The sequence below is a fragment of the Vigna unguiculata genome, chromosome 5, assembly GCF_004118075.2.
Source record: "Vigna unguiculata cultivar IT97K-499-35 chromosome 5, ASM411807v1, whole genome shotgun sequence".
Classification (NCBI taxonomy): Eukaryota; Viridiplantae; Streptophyta; class Magnoliopsida; order Fabales; family Fabaceae; genus Vigna; species Vigna unguiculata.
Genome location: NC_040283.1, coordinates 19,103,247 through 19,120,475, shown reverse-complemented (window position 1 = coordinate 19,120,475; position 17,229 = coordinate 19,103,247). Strand labels below are relative to the sequence as shown.

At 38.6% G+C, this 17,229-nt stretch overlaps 1 protein-coding gene across 1 annotated transcript; it reads right to left on the bottom strand.

Moving 5' to 3' along the window:
- Nucleotides 1–2,685: 2,685 nt before the first annotated feature.
- Nucleotides 2,686–3,549, bottom strand: LOC114183655 (kunitz-type trypsin inhibitor KTI1-like). The gene has a single exon (XM_028070743.1). The coding sequence runs from the start codon at nt 3,482–3,484 to the stop codon at nt 2,858–2,860; it is 627 nt and encodes a 208-aa protein (XP_027926544.1). The 5' UTR covers nt 3,485–3,549; the 3' UTR covers nt 2,686–2,857.
- Nucleotides 3,550–17,229: the final 13,680 nt, after the last annotated feature.

Here is a 17,229-nt window from a genome sequence, read left to right as displayed (position 1 = left end):
ACTCACACCATCGTAATGGATAATGGAAGACAATTTATAGATAAAGGCTTGTGGGATATGCAACCCGATGCGAATATATTAGGCATGACAAACTAAGTAGCCTGGCCAGCCTAGCCCATTGTAGCCTGGCCGCCTAGCTCGCTAGTGTGGTAGGCGAACTCGCCTTGCTAGCGAACCTGTTTTTTTTTTGTTTAAAATTAAAATAATTAAAAATTAATAATTTTTTATTTATATAAACAAATTTATAAATATATAAAAAATTTATAAACAAAAATTTAAAAAAAAAGTTAAAAGAAAATTAAAAAAATTAGAAATTAATATATATATATATATATATATATATATATATATATATATATATATATATATATATATATATGGTCAAGTATAGTTTTAGTCTTTGAACTTTGACCAAAAATTGAAATTCATACCTGTTTGAAACTTCGATACATTTTGGTCCATAAACCTTAAAAATAAATGAATATAGTCCTTTTAACTCAATCACGTTAACTTTTTTTGACATGTCGAAGATGTTTTATGTTAGTATTAGAGTTGCTTACACCGTTTGACACATTCCCGGTTCAATATCTGTTGGGAAATGCCTTCGACACCTAAAAAATTTGAACGTAATTGGGTTAAAAGGAATATATTCATTCATTTTTAAAGTTTAGGGACCAAAATATATTGAAGTTTCAAACAGGGATGAATTCCAATATATATATATATATATATATATATATATATATATATCATTTAAGTGTATCCAATATCCCACCTTACTTATGAGTTGAGATCAAGGACAATTTAAATACATCTTCCTCCTTTAACCTTCTGAAGTGCTTTTTAAGGACAATATCATGATAGAGTTATAGGCTCCAAAGCGAACAATACCCTAGAAACAGTAATTGATCGTAGTGATGACATCTCATCGAAATTGGGACAGGAACATTGGTGTTGTCTGTGGGAAATGAAAAATGATTTCCCTTAGCCCTCTATTGGTGATGAATTCGCATTCCTTTTAAACCTTGACTAGAGGCGTTATGTTTTGGTACACCCAATAATCCCACTTCCAGAGGCGGAACTACATGGTGACAGGGGAGCCATGGCTCCCCCAATTTTTTTTTTTGAATTTTTTTTATGTATATTTATATATTTTTAAAATTATATTTATATATTATTTATATTAAGTTTATATAATGGAAAATAATAGTAAAAGATAAAATAAAAAAAATTAATGGAGACATTGATTTATAAAAGAGATTAGGGTTTTTTTTTCTGGCTATAAGATCTTTCTACCATGTAAATTATCATGAAAGTGTGTGAAGAGAAATAAATACAAAGAGATAGATTGGGAAATAGAGGTTGGGAAACACATAGATTGAGATTGAAGTATATTTTCTTGCATGATCTCTCACATATCAAGGTTAGTATCTTATTATGATTTATGTATGTTAAATTTATGATTCTTTTTAGGATGTTTCTCCCAAATTAATATAAACCCTAATTATGATTTCATGGATTCTTTTATGAAATTTGTATGAACCCTAATAATAATTTTCCCAAATTATTATAATCCTTAATTATGAAATTTAGGGATTTTGTGTTTTTCGCTGGCTATGGTAAATTTTTTTTAAAGTTTTGAATTTATACAATGTTGCTTATTTAATTAAAGTGGTATGAGTTTTTTTATGTTTTGCATTGTGATAATTGTGATTTGTGAATATAAATTTTATTTTTTCTAAATAGACGAGAGGTGATAAATTTATATTAAAAAGATTATGATAAAAAGTAAAAAAATTGATTCCTTTTTTTTAAAGAGGAAGGTTTGTGATAAAGATGAAAATAAATGCATTTACGTTAACTAAACTTGAGAAATTTCATGAGAACCAAGAATTCAAGACAATAAAAAACAAATCTTTAAAGTTCTTAGAGTTATATACAATGAATTTAAAAATTCATTAGAATGCGATCCGGGAAAAACGGTCTCAAATGTGACAATACCACCAAATCAAATTGATGAGGTTATCTAAAATGGTATTCATGGTTTGGTATCATGATATAATAGCATGATATAATAACGAATGATAGTAATATTTTTTTGAATTCTACTATTATGTGTACTTGTTTTAAGCAGAGGAAATGAAAAAAAAAAGATGAAGAACTTTTTTTCTAACTAAAAAAAAACTTATATATAACAAAACTAATTTGGCACCCTTACATTTTTTATTCAAGTTCCGTCACTGCCCACATCGCTTAGGAGTCGAGGTCAAAAACAATTTAAATACAATTTTCTCCTTCAACTCTCTGAAGTGCCTTTTAAGTATAAAATCGTGACAGATTTACAGAATTCAAAGCGAACAATACCTTAAATACAGTAATTGATCCCAACGATGCTATCTCATTAGACTTACCTGACCCAAATTAATACTATTATCATTATTACTATTGTTGCCAAGCCCAAAGTAGCCCAATAAACCTTAAGATCTAAATATGAGGTCCTCATGAAATGGCAACCTCCCCAAAATAGAGGATGGATGATATTTCAAGTAATATCTAAAGATAAAGATATAGTACCAACAAAACCCATCCAATGATTTTTTATTATATTTTGTTTCCCGGTATTTGTTATTATTTTGTTATGTGATAAGTCCAAGAAGACCTATAATTACATGATAACATAGGAAGTACACTAATCTAATATTCATTTTATACTCTCATACTCACAAAAATACTCTTTACTAACTTAAGTTTATTTAGTCATGCAACAGTTTATTACAACAAAGTGCTTCCATTATTCTTGTCTCTCATTAAGAGAAACTAACTACACATCGCATGACTTTTTAGGGGCATTGGTAGTTCACGCAGTTGCTTGTGTAATTGCAGTTTCAGATGATCCGTAAACTCTCTGAAACTGGATCCACATGGCAGCGTTCTCATCCTGAGCCACCACCAAAACCCTGTTTCTACTAGAATCAATATCAACTCCAACATAGCCACAATAACCATTCTCAGGACAGAACAAGAGGTTGTAGCCTCCAATTTCAACCGGAACGCTCTTAATTTTAAACCAACCGGCTACTGTGTTGTCGTACCCATTAAGTTTAACAGGGTGACGATCTCCCTCACCCCTCACAACAGTCCACTTAGATGGAGTGGGAGCACACGGAGGTACAAAAGTGAACCCAATGTCCAAATTAAAGTTTTCTTTTATGAAAAGGAATTTGATTGGAGATGAAATTTGTACCGGTAGGCCGTTAGAGAAAGGACTAGGAAGCTGGATAACAGATAAAGGGCAAGTTTCGTTTCCGGTTGCTGCGAATTGTACTCCACCACCATTTCCGGTTATTATAACTGGCCTTATAAAGTATTTGCCACCATTTCGAAGAGGATTACCATCAGTGTCGACCAGATCAGCGTTGGCTGAAGGAAGGTACGAGGTGAAGACACAAAGCAGAAAGAGAGAGAACAAGGTCGAAAACTTCATTTCTTGGGTTGGGAAGGTCTCGAAGGCTTATCTTGAGTTTGGGTGAACAAACAATGTAAGAAATTAATATCTATTTAAAGACGTCCTAGGATAAAAACAGGGACCATCTCAAGATATCTCAAAATTAATTTCTAGTCCACACATCAGATTGTGCTGGGGATAAGCTTCTCTCAAAGTTTAATCATGGGAATGAATCAGAGTTTTTGATGAATAATTTTACAATTAGATAAGAATAATTCGAATCAGACAAAGATTTTCTTAAAATAAATTTTTCCTATCTAAATAATTTGTTAAAAGTATGTTTTTAAGTTTAGTTCAATTGTACTTTAAATTTATTTCACCTTTGAGATTGACTAAAAACATGGATAGTAGTGAAATTGATTTGATAAACAACACTAGTACTGTTTAGGGGAGGCTATATCATATCTATATTCATAGAAGTAAGATGACAACTTAGATGACAAATAAACTTGTTTATGTGGGTATTGTCTCCATCCGTTCCCGTTTTGACGGAAAATTCTCGACTGGGAATGAGTATGTGTATGAGTATAAGTATAGGAAATTTCCAACTTTTTCAATTGGGTATGGGATGTGAATGATGATGTACATATTCTTGCTATAATAACCGTCCATGCCATCACTAGTGCAGAATTCCCATTTTACCTCGCCTTATATGCCTCGGTTGGCCAGGAACCGAAGCATATAATGGCACGGTGGCATTTTTGCAATTAGAGGCAACTTTTAGGCCTCGGTTCTCCAAATACCCGAAGCCAAAGAGGGTATAGGCCCCGGTTCACTCAAAACCGGTGCCAAAGAGGGGTATAGGCCTCGGTCCAATATGATCCAAAGCCAAAAAGTGGCTGGAAGTCAGGGTATAGGCCTCGGTTCAAGGAGACCCGGTGCCAAAAGGAGGTCAATGGCTTCGGTTCCTCTAACAACCGAAGCCATAGGGTTTATTTAGGGTTCGAAATTTTCGAACCCTTCTTCCTCCCCGCGCCAGCGCCTTTGTAATTCCACTCTCTCTTTCTCTCCGCAGAGCCACCTCAACTTCTTCTTCGAACACATAGACCACTCCCAAGTCCGGATTCGTCGCCCACAAGATCTCGCAGAAAGAAGAAGAAAACTGACCATCGACGACGGTATCCTGAGCCTCGCGTACAACGAGCACGGTGTGTGAGGCGACTTTGGGAGCGGAGGCTGCCACGAGTCGTAGAGTCTGAGGCCGATGCATTGCGGGAGCTTGGCGGAGGTGGGGCGAGCGGCGACGGAAGAGGAGACGGCGGAAGGGAGGCCAATGAGGACGAGAGAGTCGAAGAGTGTGGCCATGGTGGAAGAGTACAGGGCATGGTTGTACTTCTGCTTTTCCAGCTAAACTCATCTGGGCACCGATCAAAGTGTAAACTTTCTTCGATTTCAACCATGTTTTTACGCTTTCAAATGCTGGGTGTCTGATTGGAACGCTCACCGACGGTGATCTTCGTCGCACTCTCCGAGCCAGTGGGGAAGCCATTTTAAAAAAAAAATATTTATCACCTATGGCTTCGGTCCTAACTGACCCGAGGCATAAAACTGAGTCTATGGCTTCGGGTGATAACCGAGGCCAAAAGGTACACCTTTTGGCCTTGCCCCAATATGCCTCGGTTCCAAACCCGAGGCAAAATGCGAAAAATAACCGGGGCAGAAAGCCCTTTCTGCACTGGTGCATATCTCCATTCTCACTTAAATTATTAAAATATTTACAATTAATTAAGTAACCTTTTATATATATATATATATATATATATATATATTATTTCTTTTAATTATTTGGTTCGTCATGTACTTTCTATTTTTTATTTTTTCTAATTATTTAGTTTGTGATGAACTCATTCACATCTCCAATATATTTTTTATCTTATCATAACCTTTATGTAATTATGTTAAAATTATGTATGTCAATTAAAAATTGTTATGTTTCACATTTGAATATTCCTATTATTTTTTAATATTTTTATTTATTGTATATTTTTCTTTTTCACATGAGAATGTTTAATATTCTCAATTTAAGTGTTTAATAGCATAAATCTTTCATTTATTAGGTAATATAAAAAAAATCTTTACTTATTATTATTAATTTTTGTTTCATTTGAAGAACTCTTTTATTTCGCTAAAATAATTTTTGTTATTTCTCAATCATTGAGTATATATATTGAAATTTGAAAAGGTTTTTTAGATCTCTAAGGTATTTTTCATCTTATCATACTATTAATTATACATTTGTTTTTCTTTGTGCCATTTCTTTCAATAGTCTCTCTAATTATTTATGAGATACACATTTGTTAATTTTTTGATATTTTTATTTGTTGTTTATTGTAACGTCCCATTTAATTTATAAACACAATTAAAGGAGACACCACACATAAGATAGTATAACAACGCAGTCCTGGGGTTCTCAACATCACCCCTACAAAACTAGGTACATCACGATGCCAACAAAAGCAGGATAATGGTTTAACTAAAAGTTTACAATCTAATAACCACGAATACAGGGACCACAGCCCTAAAGAAAGCATGAAGGAAATAAGTATAAGATCCAGCCCAGATGGCTGAGTAGCGGAATCGCCATTCCCTTGTTGACCACGAGAACCTCGCCCATCTGCTCCCATCAACCAAGTTGATGATCATCGCAAGAAAGAACAGCCACATACAACACAACCATGCAACAAAATGGGTAAGCTAGAGCCAACAACATATCCATCATACAGTCAAATATATGTTCATAATCTCATATCCATATAACAACCAAACATGTTATGACTCTTCATTCAATACACTACGACTCGACTCGACTCATCCAGATACGTATAACTTAGTCGGATTCAGCGGATGCTTGCACTTGTGGTGGATACCCCTGCTCGACCCTAAGCTGCTCATCTCCGAGCTATGTGTTACAAGTGTTACAATGAATCAAATCTCCCTCACCACAAGGTTAGCCCTTAATGAATTTCAGGCCTCCTACTACTCTCACCACAGAAGTCAGTCCGCTCTAAGTGAGACTAACTGGCCCCTTAGACTGTCAGGATGCAGTCCTTACCTTGAATCCTTACCTAGTTATACAGATGGGGCACCACCATGGACACCCACTAATAGGGGCCATGGAATTACGTCCCGACCACTGAAGCGTAGCCCCGGAGGTCTCACCTAGAGACCCCCAAGGAATTACACGCTGACACGGATCAACGTTCATAAAACAGTAGTAGGAGAACATCAAAATCATGTTTACAATTCCATACCAATCCCTAAGATTTATTCCTCAGACGCATCACATTTTGAATCCATACCGATGATCATCACCATCCCATGAGTCAAGGGTCTCATCTCATGTCAATACCATGTTCCTTTAGTTCTAAAAACGCTCATGCATCTCACATGCCAAGCTCCCACAACATCCATCATTCATCATTCATGAATCAGGTCACGCATACATAGAAATCCATCATATATATATGCACATACATCTCGACATACAAGCATACCCAAGCAACTACCACACATCCCAAGGCAACAATCAACCAAACCACACGTTGTTTCGCCCAGCCCCTCGCTCAAGCAGAAGTGCCTCGCTCAGGCGAGACAGTCTCGCTCAGACGAGTCCCCCTCCGCTCAAGCGAGGGCTCGAAACAAGGAAACAGGAACCACTGCGGGATCTCGCTTAGGCGAGATCCCTCTCGCCTGGGCGAGTGGTTCGCTCGCTCAAAATGTCGAGCAAGTCACTTGGGCGACTTATCGCGAAAAAGAGGTGGGCGAGCCTTCGTCAGACTCGCTTAGGCGAGCCCGACTCGCCTGGGCGAGATTAATAGTTCTCGCTCTGGTTCACCTGCAACAGATGCATTATTCCAAACCAACGAATCATGCCAAGAACTCCACACATCCAAAACAATGATTCATTCATCCAACAACAACCAATCTGAAGAAAACAGTCCACAAACAATATAACTCGAACCCTAACTTCCCGTACCTGGTTTTTCTACAGCTTTGACACTCGAACAGTGAAGATCAATAGCTCACGGGATAGTTTTGCGAGCTGAAAACAGTGGCAGGTTCCGAACACGAGTTCATTAGGGAACTCTAACTGAGAACATACGGGACACAAAAGAACATGGGGTCTGAGTTAGGAAGAACTTACGTGGAACGGAAGAACGAGGCTGAGCTTGCAAATGCTATGACGACTCCAAACCCTAGCAGAGCTCTCTCTCACGGAGTAGAAGGGTGACGGCTGATTTCTGAAAGAGTGAAAGTAGGTGTGGGATTCGGGCAACATGAAAGGCTTTTATCCTATGGGCTGGCCTTTAGGCCCATTACTGTAGGGCAACCCTTAAAAGGAAGCAGAAAAAGAAAGGGGGCCTTACATTTATTTTCATTATGTAGAATACTATTTCGATACATTTTATCTAATTATTTTATATTTTCTAACTCATTATCAATTATACTGTAATTTTTTTACTATAGTTCTATAAATAACTTTTATTTACTACAATAAAAAAATTTAATGTAATTGCCATGAATTTTTTTTATCACCATTCAACATATATTAGAGTTTAAAAGATACAAGATCTATGTTAAAATTTTATTATGATGATAATTATTTGTTCTTTGCGTCATTTTTATCAAATGATGCATTATAATTTTTATTAGTGTATAAAAAAGAGATTCATTAGAATAAAAAAAATTGAAAGTAAAAAAAAAATTTAAAATATATTTTAATTTGAATATTTTTTTTCCTTTTATATTTTTCTTAAAAATATTTTTTAATTTTATCAATAAGGTTTTATTAATGTTTGCAAAATTAATAAATGTTTTGGTTCTTTTCAAATTTTATTTGGTATTCTAATCTAAAATGTAAACAATTATAATTTATTTCAAAGTATTGATATCGAAGAAACAATCATCCTCCTAATATTGAATATTTGATAATATTATGTTTCCTTTACCGTAATTTTTTTATTATTTTATAAAAATTAATTAAAATTAATATTAAAGTAGTAAGAAAACAGGTACGAGTATGGGTATGAGATTATAGTTGTTACCGATGGGGATGAGGATGTGACAAAAGTTTGATATCCCTTGGATTTGGTATGGGGATAAGAATGAATTTTTTCTATAGGGATGTCAAAGGGGCGGGTAAGGTACGGGTAGTAGTTCCCCCGTACCCTACCCGTTGGATAAATATTTGCCCCGTACCCGTACCCACATCCATCGGGTATCCGTTATGCGGTTACCCGTCTATGTTTTTTATATCTACGGGTATCCACGGGTACCCACGGGTATTTATAAAATTATTTAAAAAATAAATATTTAATCATAAATTCAAATAAAATAAAATAAAATATATCACTGTCATAAATTTTAGATAAAGTTCAAACAAACTCAAGTTCATACACGTCCAAATAATTATAAAAATCAATATAAAATGACGTTCAACACAATGGAAATTCTTTAATTAGTGTTTTGATCAACAAGTCCACTTTCTTCGATTGATTCTTGAAAAATAATCAAATAATAAACCCTAACTACCACGTGCCAAGAATTCTTATTTTGACTTCATCATTTGACAACAAGCATACCATAAACATCACTGTCTATATAGGCTTTGATGTATATGCCCAATTTCAAAGAAGGGAAAGAGAAGAATGTCAAGGGGTGTACTTGGAAGAAGACAACATACCAATACTTAAAGCTGGAAGAATGAAAATAAAAGAAGATAAGATGTGCAGCTTAGAAAATATTAGATCAGAATGTTTTTTACTAATATATATATATATATATATATACATATATATATATAAGGGTATTTTTGTGAATTAAAGTTTAGCGGGTACGGGTATCCACGGGTACGGATACTATGATATCCATACCCGCCCCATTAACATGCGGGTATCAAAAATACCCGTACCCGCGGGTAGCGGGTATCCATTTCTAATATTCATTTCCTACCCATTGTAGGTTTTATCCGCGGATACCTGTGGGTACGGATATTTTTGGCATCCCTACTCACCACGGTAGTTTGATTCCATATTGAACCTTTTTTAGTTTAAACAAGCATCTTTAAAACCTAGACGTTGTTCAAAAAAATCTTCCTCCACAACAAAAGATATTTAGAAAGACACTTTTATCCATTTAGCATAGTTATATATTCTTAATGCACCAAAGGCTAATAATTAATATCTTGTTAGCTGTAGATGTAGCCAAACTTTCAACAAAGCGATTTCTTCCTGTTGATTGTAGTCTTCTACAGCTAATCTAGATATATTTCTTACCACTTTTTCATCATTAGCCAACTTGTTTTCAGTGAACTAGTATAATGATAAGTATATAGAATATATTAATTGCCACATAAATTTGATACATATGATACTTTAATTAATCATATTTTCTAAGTAAATCGTCACTTTTAGGTTATAATTACAAAATCAGGTAGTAAGAAGCATAAACTTAGGAAAATGATGAATTTAAGATGATTTACTGTAATTTCTCAAAGAATTAAATGATGATGTAGTTGGGAAAATATTTTGTGGTTTGATTTGTGTTTATTGTTTTGATGGATCGACAAAAACCTCTAAACTTTTGCTTTACACTCTCGTTTAGCATTGCCTAAGTGTCTCGCAACTCTAGGACAATTTTTTTTCTTTATGAGTTTTCAATCCAAGGCTATTATGAAGATCCAATCAACAAAAATTGATCAAAAGGCTAAACAATCAGGTTTAAGGGGATGTGTACAAGGTGGTTTATGTTTTGGCTAAGTGGTTGAAATCAAGAATGGCCTATATCATATCCAAAATGTAAATCAAATTAATCAGCTAAAAAAGAAACAATGCAATACATGAGTGCATCATATAATGAAGGAATCAAGGCTCAAATCTAACATGGGTACTATACTACACCTAGGCGACCTAGCCTGACTACAACCATGACATCCGCCTACATAGCCCCTTAATGACTCAAACTATGATAATGTATGTGGAACAATCACTAGTAAGCGGCCTAAGCCGCCAACTTGAGCAAATGGAATAAGAACTTGATAAAACTAAACACTACCAACCAGAATCATAGGGCCCTCACCAACCAGACCGTGGGACCTAGACTTGGCCCAAGCCCAGCTACGGCCCAATCAAAAGCCTAGCCCATGACGTGGCCAGACATAATTAATAATCTATAAATACGCATGGCCAAGATGCAACAAGAGCTAGCTGATTTGAAAAAGCACAGTGCTGATGAAATGGAGGCACTCAGACAGGAAAACTCACATCTAAGGAGGAAGATTGAGGCCGATCCCACCCAAAAGGGAAAAGCCAAGGAAACATCCGAAGCCGCCAAGTCCCCAGCTTTCCAACCTAGTGAAGAAGAAAGTGAGTACAATCCTACTCAACACACTTTCACCACCACTCAACAGATTCCCGTCATCTCAACCCATCACACACACTTCCATCCCACCCTCCCAAGACACCCTGCAACACCTACCCCTGTTGCTACCCTCCCCACCGCCCACATCCCACCTCACAACTTCACATCAACCTTTCCTACCCTCATCCACCATCCCATTCTACCTCACCCGCTACCATCCCCACAACCCAAGTGTTGTCACCCTTTTATTGATTTCATCGCCAACACCCCTCTCTTTGCCCAGTGGGAGCCTTTCACACTGGACCGTTACATGGGTGAGACAGATCCAGACGAGCACCTCAAAGCATACATCACCCTTGTCGCCCTCTACACTTCTCAGGATGCTATTTTTTGCAAAGCCTTTCCAATCACCCTGAAAGGCCCCGCCCTCAAATGGGTTACCACTCTACCTCCATACTCAATCGACTGCTTCAACACCCTCTCCCACATCTTCACTACTCACTTCGTCGACAGCCGCCCACATCAAACCACAACCATTTCTCTTCTCGGCGTCAGACAAGAACAAGACGAGACAATGCGAACCTTCATAGACCACTTCAATAAGGTTGCCTTCCGCACACAACAGCTTAACTAAGAGATGATACTTCAATGTATGACACTCATTCTCTAACCCGGCCCCTTCGCCAATAACATCTACCTACACCCACCCGCTTTCATGCATGAACTGAAGCGCCGTGCCGCAGAATACATCCGCATGGAAGAGATGCAAACTCTCCACACAAAATTCTGCAACGACTACACACCCTCCGCGGCCACCCCTCCTAAACCACCTTCACGACCTAATCATAGACCCAGGGAATCTCGCCAACCTCGCTTCACCAGATACGCACCCTTAAATGTTTCTAGATCCCGCCTCCTTGATGAAGCTCTTCAAGCCGACCTAATCTTACCACCTCGCACGACGTCCAATCCTCCCAACGTCGACATGACCAAATACTGCCACTATCACCATAACAATGGCCATACCACAGACGTTTGCAAAGCACTCCAAGACAAGATTGAAGAATTGGTTCGTGCTGACCATTTTCGCTGCTTCATCCAAAAAGACGACCACCCTCCACGATCTGATCATCGACATCCTCCCCGCGATTCTCGCCATGACAAACGTCCTAATAAACTCACTACCCGTGACCCCCAACCTGCCCGCACTGATGTTGCTCCGACCGACCCCCACTACGCGACACTATTAACATCATCTCTGGCGGCTACGCTAGTGGAGGATCCACCTCCTCAACTAGAGTAGGCCGGGATGCACGCCTCGAGCCTATTGATGAAACTTTACCCCTAAAGCTCCCTAATGAACGCACCCTCAAAATGGGCACCGATCTTTAACACGACCAGCGTGAAATACTCACACCTACCCTCATCAATAACACCGAGCTCTTTGCCTGGTCTGTCGCTGACTTACCCGGCGTTGACCCACAAGTTGCAGTCCACAAACTTTCCATATACAAAGAAGCCAGATATGTTTCTCAGAAGAAACAGAAGCTTGGTGAAGAACGTCGACTAACAGCCAAGGTCGAAGCCGACAAGTTACTCAACGCAAGTTTCATCAAAGAAGCCCACTACACCACCTGGCTCTCCAATGTTGTTCTAGTAAAAAAAGCTAACGGTAAATGGCAAATGTGTGTTGATTACACAGATCTCAATAAGGCCTGCCCCAGGGACGCCTACCCCTTTACCCAACATTGACCGGCTAGTTGACGGTGCTGCCGGCAACAAGGTCCTCAGTTTCCTAGATGCATATTTCGGATACAATCAGATACCAATGGCCACAGCTGACATGAACAAGATCGCCTTCATCACAGACGACACTAACTTCTTTTATAAAGTTATGCCTTTCGGTCTCAAAAACGCAGGAGCAACTTACTAACGACTGATGGATAAAGTCTTCAACCATATAATGGGCAAATGTGTCGAAGTATACGTCGACGACATGGTTGTCAAATCCCCAAGTCATCACCAACAAGCTCAAGACTTATCCGCAATGTTTTCTGTGTTACGACAATACAACATCCGCCTCAACCCCGAAAAATGTGTCTTCGACGTCGATCGTGGCAAGTTCCTCAGTTTCATGCTGACACAACGCGACATAGAAGTTAACCCTGAAAAATGTAATGCCATAATTGAGATGCGAAGTCCCAACAATGTCAAAGAGGTACAACGCCTCATCGATCGTGTAACCGCCATATCATGTTTCCTTCCCAAACTAGCTGAGCAAACCCAACCCATCATTCAACTACTCAATAAATTTATGAAGTTTTCATGGAACGACGAATGTGAGCAAGTTTTTCAGAACCTCAAAAACACCCTAACATCACCACCCATCCTCCATAAGCTGAACACTCATCAACCCCTCCTTGTCTACATCACCGCCACGGATCACACCGTAAGCGTCGCGCTAATTTAGGAGGTCGATGACACTTAACATCTTGTATACTTCGTCAGTCGAACCTTGCAGGATCCCGAAACCAGATACTAAATGGTGGAAAAATTAGCCCTATCCCTGGTCCACGCAGCACGACGCTTATGCCCCTATATCCAAAACCACAACATCATTGTCAAAACTGATTACCCTATCCAGAAGATACTCCAAAAGTCAGACCTTGTCGGACGCATGTCGTCATGGGCCGTAGAATTGTCCGAGTTGAACATGTGCTACGAACCCCACGACCCCATCAAAGCTCAATGCCTCCTCAACTTCGTCAACGACTTGAAACGCACCCCCGAAGAAGACCAGTGGACACTTTACATTGATGGTTCTTCAAACCCAAAGGGGGCAAGAGTTGATATCGTCCTGGAAGGCCCCAATGACATCCTCATCGAAAAATCCCTCCATTTCACCTTCAGAACATCCAACAACCAAGCTAAATACAAAGCCATCCTCGCCGGCTTATCCCTCGCCTGCGAAGTCGACGTCAAAATGCTTACATGCAAAAGCAATTCTAAACTCACAGTAGGCCATCTAAATGACGAATTCCAAATCAAAGACACTACCCTCCTACAATATTACCACCTAGTCCGAAACGTCATCCAATATGCTTTTGAACGAGTATGCATCCAACACATCCCAGATCCAAAAATGTCAGGGCCGACATATTATCTAAACTAGCCAACACTAAGCTAAAGAGTCGACACAGATCCCTCTTACAACAAACACTATCCGCACCTTTCACAACAAACACTTGCCTTAACCTAACCCAAAACCAAGCCGATAATTGGACAACTCCCTACATCTAGTACCTTCGAACCGGTAACCCCCCACCTGATGCCAACAAGAGTTGGCTTGCTAAAGCCGTCAGGTATACAATGATAGGTGATGACTTATACAAGCAAGGATACGACCAACGACTCCTCAAATGTGTCACAGTCGAACAAGCCTAATACATCATAAAAGAATTACATGAAGGCATATGCGGATATCATTCTGGCGCACGAACCATGACCACTAGAATCCTTCGCACCGGTTACTTTTTACCCACCATGGAGGTAGATTTCCACACCTTTGTCAAAAAGTGCATACCCTGCCAAAAGCATGGTAACCTCATCCACCAGAAGCAAGAACAGCTCCACGCCATACTTTCCCCATGGCTTTTTGCAAAATGGGGAATGGACATCCTCGGCCCATTTTCCTCAAGAAAAGGCCAAGTAAAATTCATCATAGTAGCCATCGACTACTTCACCAAGTGGAGAGAAGCCAAACCACTAGCCACCATTACGACCCAACAAGTCCAGCAGTTCGTCTGGAAAGATATCATATGTCGATATGGCGTCCCACATACGATCATAACTAACAATGGCTGGCAATTCATAGACAAAGAGCTCGCTAAGTTCTCGTTGGCCTCGACATCAAACATGTAACCAGCTCTGTCGAGCATTCGCAAACCAATGGGCAGGCCGAGGCAGCCAACAAAGTCATACTAGTAGAGTTGCGCAAACGGTTAGATAGCACTAAAGGACGATGGCCAGAAGAATTAGTGGAAGTACTGTGGGCATACAGGTGTACCCGCCAATTAGCAACAAACGAATCCACTTTCAGTCTAGTATACGGTATAGAGGCTATGATACCGGTAGAAATTGGTGAACCATCTCTGGGTCGAGGACTATACAATCTGAAGCAAAACAATCAAAAAATGTACACCCACCTCAACCTCCTATCTGAATTAAGAGAGAAAGCTCAAATACGCAACTTAGCAGCTACACCGAGAGCGGCTAGAAAGAATAACGCGAATTTATGCCCGTGATCATTTGCCACAGGAGATCTAGTTTGGAGAATGGCCAACAGCGTGAGAAAGAACGATGCCAAATTCTCTGCTAATTAGGACGACCCATACCGAATACGCGAGGATGCCGGGGGTGTCTCATCTCAAATTTTACTTCAGCTATAATACTTACTGTACCGAATACTTGTAACCCTGGGTGTACTTTTTTCCTCACCTAGCATTTTTCCCTAAGGAGGATTTTGGCCAGGGAGTTTTTAACGAGGCACCCCAAAAATTATGAATAAAGCAAAGAGTTCTTGATTACATGTTCATCTCTTCATCCACCCTTAACTTGTTTTCAATTCGCTTAAGTTCCCCATCTTTACCACCAGTAAGCGGATTGGGTCGAACACCCTTAACTTGTTTTCAATTCGCTTAAGTTCCCCATCTTTACCACCAGTAAGCGGATTGGGTCGAACACCCTTAACTTGTTTTCAATTCGCTTAAGTTCCCCACCCTTACCACAATTAAGCGACTTGGGTCAAACACCCTAAACTTGTTTTCAATTCGCTTAAGTTCCCCACCCTTACCACAAGTAAGCGACCTGGGTCAAACACCCTTAACTTGTTTTCAATTCGCTTAAGTTCCCCCCTTACCACAAGTAAGCGGCCTGGGTCGAATACCCTTAACTTGTTTTCAATTCGCTTAAGTTCCACACCCTTACCACAAGTAAGCGGCCATGGTCGAACACCCTTAACATGTTTTTAATTCGCTTAAGTTCCCCACCCTTACCACAAATAAACGGCCTAGGTCGAATACCTTTAACTTACAAACATTAAAACAATCGCACTCCAAAAGCCTTAAACTACTTCCCAAATTAAAACGGACTATAACCAAAAATGGCCTACGTCAAACATCCTATCGGCATCACACAACAACAAACATACCAAGAAAAACCATCACATTAACAGTAAAGTAGATAATATAGGGATTGGCAAAATAGTAAACAATGTACGGATTAATACAGACTTAGAATCACAATCAAATTGAAAATATTCGAACTTCAATCCTAAGCCGCCCCCTATTCGGCATCCTTCGCATCCACACCATCATCAGGATTGGCATATGCTTTCTCCGCCTTTGCCAACTTCCCTTCATCCCCCTGAGAACTCGTTTCCACTTCATCCACGAGCATGCCGTCAACCACGTCCTTATTCACATCAAATCTAACATCACCAACATCAACATCCTTGTAAAAGAAAGCCGCTTGCCGCAATATCTTCATATCTTCATCAAGTCTTCATATCTTAATCAATTGATCGTAACTACATCACGTCCCTATGCAATATCTTCATCAAATCTTCATGCACCAAATTCATTTATGCTAATAGACACAATTTTAATATTGAGAAAAATATTAGAAAACAAAAATTCTTTTACTAAAGATTACATGCCTTGAAATGTAAAATTTCCCAATATAATTAAGAGATTTATAACCTTTAAAGAGTTCGATGTATCCAAAAAAACACACATTTAGTGGCGTGGAATTGGAATTTATTACTCTAGTATGGTCTAGGATAAAGAAAGCAACTACATTCAAAGGTTCTTAGAAGAGAGTAATCTGAAATTTTGTCAAAAAGTTTTTGCATTAGTGAAATTCAATGAAGAACAGGAGTAGGTAACCTATTAATTAGATAAACCATCTTCAAGCTTCCATCTAAGCATCACTTGTTTGCTTGTTCTTCACAAAATAACCATAAGAGTAAAAAAAAAATACTTACTTTGTTATTAGTCACCAATTTTAACTTTGCATTGCCTACATGACTGATGTCAATTTTGCTTCCATTTGCAACAACAAGAGACTTCATATCATTACAGTCTTGCTTGTGTGCCAGATTTTGTTGACTATTGGAAACATGATGGCTAGCTCCAATGTCTACATACCATGAAGGATTTTCAACCACCTCTGGAGTAGCCATTAATGCACTTGAGACTTGGTTGTTGGATGAATTTGGCGTGAAACTATGATCGAATTTGTTCCAACAGATTGATGTTGTCTGACCTCTTTTATCAAAAAGTTGATACATAAGTTTATTTCCACTA